General features: G+C 50.8%; 1 protein-coding gene across 3 annotated transcripts in view; it reads right to left on the minus strand.

Moving 5' to 3' along the window:
• ADAMTS14 (ADAM metallopeptidase with thrombospondin type 1 motif 14) overlaps positions 1–512 on the minus strand; it is a 31,187-nt gene extending 30,675 nt beyond the window's left edge. For all 3 annotated transcript variants that reach the window (XM_064429818.1, XM_064429817.1, XM_064429816.1), the window contains exon 1: positions 325–512. In XM_064429818.1, the coding sequence (XP_064285888.1) occupies positions 325–397 (73 nt within the window). In that variant the 5' untranslated portion in view covers positions 398–512. The remainder of the gene's footprint in view (positions 1–324) is intronic.
• Between the last annotated feature and the right edge of the window lie 10,351 nt (positions 513–10,863).

Genomic DNA, 10,863 nt, shown 5'->3' on the forward strand with positions numbered 1-10,863 from the left:
TGGGCACGGAGCATCCCGCCGGGAACCGGGGGCCAGCGCAACCGGGGAGCCTTTGGCGAGCACGGCCGGAGCTCGGCGAGCCCCGCGGCAGCTTTCCCGTCCCGACCCAGCTCCGCTTTGTAGTTTTAAGCGGGTGCGTCCAACGTAGCAGAAGGAACTCGGGCTGACGTCCCCTCGCACGCCAAGCACGCCAACTATTTCTCGCCCAGCCTCCATCTCCCCCGGCTCCCACTGGAGCCTGACCCCCCAGCAGCGGGTTCCCCCTCGCTGCTCCCCATCCTCCGGCAGCCACCTGTCAGCCCCCGGCCCCCCAGCCCCCCGTACCTGGGGCGCCGCCGGCGGCCAGGCAGCCGTGCAGGGGGACGAGGCAGGAGAGCACCAGCCGCAGATAATCCATTTGGGGCCGGCGGCGGGATGCGGGGCCGGCGGGATGCGGGATGCGGGGCGGGCGGCGCCCGGCGACCGCCTCCCCCCGCCGCCGCCGCCGCCGCCGCCGCCGGGGCCGCCGGCGCTCCCGCCGCCGCCGCCGCCGCTTCTGCCGCCTCCCGGGCGGCGTGGGGCGGGCCGGGGGCCGGGTCTGGGCCAGGGGGTGGGAGGTCGGGCTCCTTTTAATTTAATTCCTTTGGATTTTTTTTTTTTTAATTTTAAACATAGTTTTCTTATTAAAGACGCGGGGGTGGTGGCGGGGGGTGGGGGGAAAAGTTCTCGCGTTGCCTGTGGATCGTTCTTTTCTTGGAGATTTATTAAAAAAAAAAGGAAAAAAATAAAAAAAATAAAAAAAGAAGCCTTTTCGGGCAGCCCTACCTCCTTCCTTTCCTCCCTCCCACCATCCCGCCTCCCCATCCCTCCCCGCCCCGCGGCCGCCGGGCTCCGGCGCTGCCCGAACAAAGGCGAGAGGCGGCGGGAGCGGGGCAGCGGCCCCGGCTCTGCCCCCGTGCCCCGGCCCCCCCCAGCGGGACCCCGCACGGAGCTGCTCCGCGGCGAGAGCCAAACCGTCTCCCAGCTTAGGGCGCTGCCGCCGCTGTGAGCTGGAGGTAAACATCCCGTTTGGAAACACCTGGGATGTTTTCCAGATGTGGAAGCAGGGAAACTGAAGATGCCCCATTCCTGGCAGTGCCCAAGGCCAGGTTGGATGGGGCTTGGAGCAACCTGGGATAGTGGAAAGTGCCCCTGGCCATGGCAGGAGGTTGAAAAAACCCCGAGTTTTAAGGTCCCTTCCAACCCAAACCATTCCATGATCCTATTTAATTTTTTTCCTTCCCTCTCCTCCTGTTTTTTGGGGGAAACAGACAGAAGGAGGTGCTGGCCTTGCTCCTGGATGCCCTCTTGCTGGCTCTCCAAGGAAAACCCACACTCCTTGGGTTTTCCAAAGGGCATCACCACAGCTCCAGAGCTGGGACCCCACAGTTCAATATGTGCTGTGCTTCCTCAGGCTCCTCCTCCTCAGCGCCCTGACAAGGGGCAAATAAACCCGGCACTCCCCTAAAAAACCTCAACAGAACTCAGCAAACCCAGCACCGTGCTAAAAGGGCTTTCCCATCACAGAACCATGGAATGGTTTGGGTTGGAGGATCAAGATCATGGTGCTCCACCCCTTTGCCAAGGGAAGTGACACCTTCCAGCATCCCAGGGTGCTCCAAGCCCCAGTGTCCAGCCTGGCCTGGACACTGCCAGGGATGGGGCATCCATCAGCACACAGAACAAACCTCCTGGCACTGTTTCCATTTGCTGTGTCCAGCTAATTTTTTATTCTGGACGGGACTCCAAGGCCAGCTCAGGGAGGGGCTGTGCTGAACACCAGTAACACCAGTTGTGCTGGGATTTCACTGCCGTGGGGCCCAGTGGCTCTTCGGGTTACACTGAGCAACCCAAAACCCTTCCCAAGAGGTAATTCCTGCCTTGAGGAACTTGTCATCCAAGCTGCCACACAGGCCAGAGCACGAGGGAAAAGGCAAGCAGGGAAAACAACGTGCCAGCCTGCAAGCTTCCCATCAGGAATTAGGATTCTGGCTTTGGGTTTCTTTGGTGGGACCCCAGCTGGAGCTTTATTCCCAACCCATCAGCACAGCAATGCCCAGAATGGCAGGAAAGGATCACCACTGGGGAAAATGCCCTGCTTCCCTCCACTGCAGGTGTGGGAGGATGCTGGGGCTGCTGGGTGCCAGGAGGAGGACCCAGAGGTGGAGATGGGGAACCGCTTGGAGATGATCCTGCTGCAGCCATTTCTGGTGAGGCACCACTCTCCTGTGCTCTGCTGCCAGAGCATCCCTCCAGAGGAGGGTGGAGAGCCTTGCCTTCCAGCTGGGTGATTGGGTTTTGGGGCAAAGAGGAGAAGCTGAGGCCACAGTGATCAAAATCCAGTCCAAAATTCCCTGTAGCTAAAGCCACAGGATGCCTCCAAAAGGAGAGAGGAATACACTTACTTCAAGCAGAGAATTTCAAGCTGGAAGAGAAACAGATTTTAATTCCCAGTGTAAGTCTTTTCATGCTTCTGTTGCTTCATGCAATCTATAATTAAAGAGGAGAAATGATCTGCAAGAGATTCTTTTCAGAAGAGATAGAAAAAGAATTTGTGCTCGGAGCATTTTGGATGATTGTGGAAGATACTGGAGCATCAAAGCTGGAATGAGCCCTTATTCTGGCTGAATAGATTTATGAGGAAACATGGAATAAAGGGCATACTTTACTTGTGAAGAACAGCTCTGGAAAACATCATTTAATTACTGTTTTTCAGAGACAAAAACTATTTCTTCATCCACAAGATCTGTGAATTCACCCAGTCCCTCTAGACCTTTATGCCTCCCCTGATGTTACCAAATCTCTGGCTTTGGCAGCAAAAACTTGGCTGAATGACAATGCCAATGACCTGACACACAACTTGGTTCATTTATTACCTTGTAAAGGTAATCATTAAACATGTTTGAGTACCTATGACATGCTGGATCTGGTGAGAAAACAACTTCCAAGAGGATCTCTCAGGCTCCTAGATGACAAGATGTTCATTTGTCACCCACACAGTGACACTAAGTGTTGGTCTTATCTTCCTGAAATATTCATATAATAATATTAGTGTGGGTTTTGGTGTTATCTCTGTCATTTAAGTCAGAAAATTTTATTTATTCCAGCCTTTTTCTTCCCAGTTCTTGTCATAGAGGAGAGAAAGAGAAGCAGCAAGGCAACTTCCCCTTGTCTTTTCCCTCGTGTCCTTCCCCTCTGCTTTGGCCCCTCCATCCTCCTCTTTGTCTCCTGGCTTTGCCTTTCCCAGCCTTTAACTCTATCCCACCCTTCTCCTTGACTTTAGGCTTAACCTTTTCCTTTCCATTTTGGAGTCCAAATAGCTCCTTTCCCTGTTTTTCCCCTCACTGGGTGCTATTTTACCTCATGTCCCTATTTCCTCCATGGATAATGCACTCTGGAATCCTTTATGATTCAAGGCTTCCCTCTGCAGCCTGGAGGTTTACCAGGGACATGGGTTTGGGGACTTTCCCATTATTTAGGTGACCTCTAGGCCTGGGGAGGAGCAGGTTTTCCTTCCAGCTTCCAGAGAAGAAAGCTGACAACAGCTGCTGTTTCTAAAACCCCAAAGCAGGCTCCTTTTCCTGCAGGAGGCTCCAGCCAGAATTCCCAAAGCCTGATTTTCATCTGGCAGTTCCTGAAGTGCTGCAGTGTCCAAGCCCTGCCTGTCCCACCAGGTACCACTCAGAGCCAGAGACCAGGTGAAATGTTCCAAATCCCCTCCACCAGCAGTAGATGCAGCTATTGACCCCCAAATCAAATTAAGCTTGATTTTGAGGGCTGGAAAAACCTTCACAAAAGGCCGGAAGTATTTCTTACAAGAAAAAACAAAACAAAAAAAAACACCCCAAAAACAACAACAACAGACAAACAAAAAAAAAACCCCAAAAAACAAAATTAAAGCCCCCACTTAATTGTGTCTATTTTTGTGCCTTTATGGGCGCTGGTTGTTTTGCTCAGCTGTGCAAACCTCCTGGAGGGAAGGGCATTAGGGCTAATAAAATTGTAGCAATCCCCACCAATTACCTAAACTGGCTTTTCTGCCCATAATATCATGAGTTTGGGAGCCAGGAGCTCGGGGTGTACCAGAGGGAGAAGACAAGGCTGTATTTCCAGCCGTAGCTCACCACATGCCTTCTTCCCAGAGATTTAAACCTTCTGTTTGTTAATCCCAAAGGCTCTGAAACAGCTGCCCCTGAGCTCAGGTTGCGCAAACAGCTCCTCACCATGGGCTGATTTCTGGCAAGAAGTGGTCAAAATCACCAAAAAAAAAAAAAATTAAAGGAGAAGAAGGAGGGAGAAAGTGTTTTGCAGCTGTTTGGGTTAGTCTGAGGTTTTAAAAGCAGCTGGAAGAAGGAAGAAGCGCTGGGAGGGATGGCACAGGTAAATTGGGCAGGGGGCACAGCCAGGGATTTTACCTGATCCTTATCCCCATCCAGGTGCAATGCATTGATCATTGTCACTGCTAGAAATGAAGGGATGGGACTATTTTCAGGCTAAGAACAATTTATTGCTGAGATAAACATCAGTCTCAGAGGCTGTGAGGTTTTAGAGGAGCGAGCAGTCGGCCATAGCTCAGAGCAGTCGCAAGTTCTTTGTTACAGGGCAATACAGAACTTTCTAACCCCATGGAGAGATCCCACAAGGTTCATTTGGCTTTTCTAACCTATCACCTTTACTTACTTCTGCTGCACTGTGGGTACTTTTATCCCATTATGGCTTCTAACATATACACACAGCTGCTTCTATTATACCTTCTAAACTCTCAGTTTATTCCATACAACCCCACCCCTACATTACAAACCCTTCACCATTTTATCAACACAGTTTCTCACTTACTTCAGGCATATTGTTACTTACAACTATGGAAGCATAAATTTATTATTTTTCTGCTTAATGTCTGTGTATTGTATTTTTACATCAACCCAAGCTTCTCCCAAGGCTGCAGATCAAACCCTGCTGTGTCTGTGGAAGTTTCTATTTTTCCCGCACGCATCCACGCTCAGAGCAAGGCACAGCTGGGCGGGGGGAGCATCCCAACCGCACCGTGCGGGGACCCGGAGCCTCAGCGGGCTCCAATCGCGCCCTGCTCCGCCGAGGGAGGGAGGGATGGAGGGAGGGAGGGATGGAGCAGGAGCCCGGCGGGCTGGGGCGAGCGAGCATGACCTCATCCCTCAGCCACGCCGAGCTGCCCCGGGATTAGCGCAGGGAGCAGCCGCTGGGGCAGCAGGGGAGGGAAAACCCCCCGAGCACCTTCCCCTCCCTCTGCACCGCAGCCCCTGGCCGGGAAACACCCCCCTTCCAGGATTTCGGCTCCTTTCGGGGTTTTTTTTTAGGAGTCCTGCTGGAAGAGCACGAAGGAGAGTCGCGAAGATGTTGTGCTGGTCCAGGAGAGGAGCAGGAGAAGCAGAGCCTGGATTTTGGAGCAGGCAGGGAGGGAGGGAGGGAGCTGACAGACTGACAGACACATCATCTGGTCTCCGGCTGCCCCGAGGCACGATCATTCCTGGCAGATCTCTCCCTAATCCCTACTTTAAGACCTCCAAAGATGGAGGGAGCCTCCACAAGCGAACATTTTTTTCTTTTTTTTTTTTTTTTGGCCATGTCTTGCTTTTCTTATCCTGGAAAGTTTTTCCTCCTGGTTAATCTGTATATCTGCAAGTTTGGCCCGGGTAAAACACTAATCCTGGTATATCCTGCCACCAAACTCTTCCTGCCAGCATGCCAAAGATCCTGGATGCTGCCACAAAACCAAGTGACAATGGCAGCCACTGGCAAAGCTCTCCCACGAGGCTCCAAACCCACTGGAAGCAGCACAACTTTTAAAGGTGAGGCTTCACTGAAGCTGGAAAATGAAGGAGTTTGTATAGATTTGGCACACAATGCTGTGGATTTCAGGGAGGACCCAAGTTCCCCATGCCTTTTTCCAGCATCCAGAAGAGAGAGCTGGGTGTGCAAAGCAGCAGCCAAGGTGGGAAACCATCCCTTCCAACCCTCTCCCCATGGCCAGCTGCTCTGCATCCCACATCTCCAAAGGCTGCCATCCTCCCTGCTTCCTCAGTGAGCCCAGCATCCCACAGCTGAGGCCATTCCCCTGCAGCCAAAGCCCTGGAAGCAATGGGACAGCAAAGATGACACCGAGTTACCACAGGAGGTTGCAAGGGTGACAGCAAGAAACCTCTGGAGAGGAACAAACTCCTGTTTAGGCACATCACAGCACGAACAGAGCTTGGATCTTACCAAGGCTCATCTCCTGATGGCACCTAGGCAGCGTTTTTTGGGACCAGAGCCCTTTGTTCAGCCCAATCCAAACAGAAGCATCTTTCCCTCATCCCACCCAACTGCATCGCGCCGCACCTCCGAGCATCCTTTCTCCTCAGCTACAGCTGCATCTACAAATCCCTGCAAGATGTTTGCCTTGGCAGCCTTGCTGGGAGGTTTCCTAGGGGCTGGGAGTCCCCCCTCACTGCCTTGCCCACCCAGGGATGAGCAGACAAGCTGAGGAACCCAAACTGCAAAGCTGGAAAAGGGATAAATGAGCCAGAAAGTGGAAGCCGACGCCGGTCCCGGCTGAGCTGCGAGCTGAGGGCTGGTGAAACAAGGTCAGTGAGATTTATACCGACAGCCTTGGATGGCTTCCAGCCCCTACTGTCAGCAGCAGAGCCTTGGAAAAGAGGAGGGAAAAACTTGCTCTCCTTCTAGGAACCGCGCCGCAGAGAGAGCTCCGCCGGCGTGGCCGCGTCCCCGCCGTGGGCAGGCAGAAAACATCCCCAAAATCTGCTTTTCTGAGCCCAGCTGCAGCAGATGCTGAACTCCAGGTCGGCAGCACTGAGGTGGCCACTGGGGTGAGGGAAGCCCATGGAGGGAAGCCATGGAGCTCTCCTTCCCAAAGGCACAGAGCCCTAAAGCTCCCAGGTGGCCGTGGCATCCAAGGGAAAGGTGTGCACCCCATCCATGGGATCCAGGGTGGGGTTAAATCCTCTCTTTAGGACCAAAATCCCACCAGCATCACTCCAGCTCTGGGGCTTGGCACAGCCTGCCCACAGGGAGACATCCATCCCTGCTGCCTTGGCATTCCCAGCCCTTCCCTCTCCCTTCCACAATACAAACTAGGTTAACCTTGCCCAGCATCCCCCCAGTGAGCCTTTCCCTCTCCACACATTGACCACCTTATGAATTTTTTATTATCTTCTTGCTAAAATTAAGCTTACTGCCGCGTAAACCCCAAATCCTTCTCTCCTTTTTTTCCCTTTCCTTCCTTTTTGACCTCTTAAATCGAACTTCTGAGCATTTCCCAATCCCCAGGGCCTTGCTCATCCCCTCAACCCACAGATATTTTTCCAGCATGACCCCCACCAGCCAGAGAGTGCTTTTGAGTGAATCTCATTGAGCCCCATCTCCTTTTTTAGCTTGAGCTGGGGAAAATTAATTTTTCATTTGCCTGGGGCCAGAAGCACCCTGAGGTGGTGGAGGGCTGGAAAACAGCTGCTTTTTTTACCCTTCCCTGCAATATTCATGTAAGAAAAGTGAGAAATAGAAGGAGAAAGTCATTCCAAGCCTGAGGCCCGTGGTTTGTGCACATTTTGCTGCAATAAAAAAGCCAAGCCTGATTCTTTGCGTGATGTTTTGGAGCTGTGGAAAACCTCCCCTTGCTGCCACCCTCCACACAGGTTAGCATTGCCATTGCCCTTCTGGGTTTTTAGCCAAAAATCCCACTTCTCTGCAGCATCCCCTTGCAGCCCATGATTTATTCCTGCCTCTGCTCCCCAAAACAGGGGCTTGGCCGTGCCCGGGGGTCCAGTGGAGCTGGGAGGGTGAAAACGGGGGGAAAAGGGGAATTTCTGCTGCTTGGAGGTCTGGTATTGTGCCTATATGGCTTTTATTTTTAGTTTTTCAAGCCCTGGCTCTGCAAAAGCATCTTAATTACTATTCTTCAGCTGTAAAAATGAAACCCAGATGTGCTCCCTTTGCAGAGCTTTCTTCGGGGGGTTCTGCCGGAGGGGGACATCCCAGCAAGGAAAACATGGAAATTATTATTATTATTATTAATATTATTTTAAGAGCTCTCATGTCCAGAGCTATTTGTGGTGGCCCTGAGCCAGCACATGCCTCTTCCCTGCTGCTGTAAATAGAAATTATATCACCCCCAGCCCCAAACACTCTCAATTTTCACCAAAATTCAAGGGAAACACTCCTGAGCTGGGCCTTGAAAAGCTGGTGGCTGCGGGACTTGGGTGCAGCTGGCAGAGCTGCCACAGCTGGGCAGAAAAACAGGGGAAAAAGGGATTTTTTTGGGGAAAAGCACAGCCCTGAAGGCTCTGATAGCTGCAGTGATTTGGCTGGGGCTGTGGCAGTTTTCCCCTCGCAGCCCCACGTGCCAGTGGAATATTGGCTCCTCGGCACATTTTCCCTTGAGGAGGGATAAAAACCAGAAAGACACGTGAAGTTCAGCTTCCAGGGATTTCTACTGGCCCATAAGAGGAGGAGGAGGAACAAAATCCCTGGCTGAGGTCAGAGCAGCCCTGTTCTTTTACCTCTGTGAAGCCCAAGCAGGGGTCCCTTTGCCAGGGCCCCTGTGTGATGCAAAGATGCAGGAAGGGAGAGTCTGGCCAAGACCTGCTGTATTTTCATATTTTTAATAATACTTTTTAATAAAAATTTCTAATAAAATAGAAAAAATAAATTAAAAATAAAAAAGTTTAAAATCATTTAACATTTTAATTTTAAACAAATTTTAAAATCTAAAAATAAAAGTAATAAAATTAAAATGTACAAATAAAACAAATCTATAAAATAAAAATTAATATAGATAAGTAATAATAATAAAAATAATAGGTTAATAAAATTTTTAAGAATAAAAATTTTTTAGAATTATAGTCTTTAAAGAAAGGGAACCTCCCAGGCCCATTTATCTGGGGAGAGTTTCACAGAGAGATGGTAGGGTTGGGATAAAGTTTCTTGCCACTTTGTCACCACCCACACAGAGGATTTATATATTTATTTCCTATCTCTATTATTGTTCTCCTAAAAGGAAAAAAAAAAAAGGTTTCTGGCAGAAAGCTTTGCTTTCTCTGGAAGGAGGCAGCCTTGCAGCCAAGGGTGCACGTGGTGCAAAGCTCCACTGAAATATTCCTCACACCAAACAAGCTCCACCCAAAGGCAAAGGCTGAGCAGTGAGAAAGCTCCTCTGCACCCACCTCCTCTCAGGGGGAAAAAATGTGGGGATACTTCCACTTCCAAGGCAGACTTTGACCTGCAACTCCCCATGGATTGAGTCACAGGGGTTTTATTCTGTTCCAAAAGGCTTTTTTTCTATTTTTTAGGAAGTGTTTTATATTAAATTACGTTTTAATAGGGATTTAAAAGAGAGGTTTTGTCCCTGTATGAATAGCAAATACCATTCAGCCAGTGGTTACAGGTTAATCATGCCTCAATTTATAAAATGTTTTAATTACACCCTCAAACATGACCTTTGCTATGGGACAGGAACACGAGTGCAGCACATCTGCTGCAGAGAAAAACCTGGACAGGACCCATCAGCACGGCCCAAACCCTCAGGGATGGGGAAGGCAAGCAGAAGCATTAATAATGCATTCATTAATTACCCATGTCAAAGATAATCTCGTTAGGCTGCAGCACAGCTACAAACAGCCCCACTGCCACGTTACCCCCACAGGGCAGCCAGAAAAAAAGGGGAAAAAAGCCACTAAAACCCTCACTGCTTTCATGGCAATGGAGCTCCAAATTGGCCCAAAAATCCTCTCTGATGATGATGATGATGATGATGATGATGCAGGGTGCTCTGGGGTGGAGGAAGGAGCATCCCCCTTTGCTCAGTGCTCAAGGCTTCCTGAGCAGGGAGGAGGATGCTCAAGGGGAACTGCAGGAGGGTTCAGGTGCCCTGCTCTGGTTTGAGCTCCCAGGAAGGGCTCAGGGCAGCTCCCACCCGAGCACAACTTGTCCTCACCCCCCTCAAGGCTGCAGCACCCTGGGGAAATGATGTGGTGCAGCCTGGAGCATGGGGGCAAAGCTGCTCTGGCAATATTTACACAAAGTCCCTCCCCTCCTCCTCTCTGCCATAGGTGAAAGAGCCACTGGCACCTTCATTAAGGCAGCTCTGGGCCCCTTTCAGTGTTCTCCAGCTCCACATTTCACCTCTCCTAAGCTCCAGCAGCACCAATGCCACGAATAAGTTTTTCCACAGGTGGGATAAGGGGTGGATTGGGGTTTTTTTAAGGGATATTAAGAGTTTCCATGACCCACCCCATCCTGTGTGTACAACCAAGAGTGCAGCAGGGTGATTTTGGGCAGTGCTGGGGTTTCCCCTTTCCCTGTGAGCCTGCAGGTTTGGGAGAAAAGGGTTGGGAGACAAAACAAAGCCCCAAAAATGGGTGATGGCACCCAGAGCAGTAGGGACACCCTGTGTCCCCATGGAAATGAGATGCAGATCTGGGATCAGCACCAACAGAGCAGACAATCAGCCACAGATCTGTTTCCTGCCCTGGAATCAATCCCCTAGCACTGCTGGCTGGGATTTAGTATTTAATTCCCTCCCCCAAAATAACCCCAGGTCCCCTTGGCTGCACTCCCACACTCCAAGCCCTGAACAAGGTGAGGGAAATGGAGAATTAGGAGTTAACTGAGGGTCAGGAGCCTGCAGAAAACCAGTTTCCATGAAAATCAATAAAATTGATCAATGAGCTCTTGGTGTTTTAATGTAAAAACACACTTTGAGTTTCCTTTTTTCGCAGATATTTTAGTCCACACAGGCTCTTGCTGGTGCTTCCCTGGGAAGAACTGCTGCTCCTCCAGGGAATACGCCCCAGTGAGGCTGGAGGTCAGCTCATT

This window comes from Passer domesticus, chromosome 8, assembly GCF_036417665.1.
Source record: "Passer domesticus isolate bPasDom1 chromosome 8, bPasDom1.hap1, whole genome shotgun sequence".
Classification (NCBI taxonomy): domain Eukaryota; kingdom Metazoa; phylum Chordata; class Aves; order Passeriformes; family Passeridae; genus Passer; species Passer domesticus.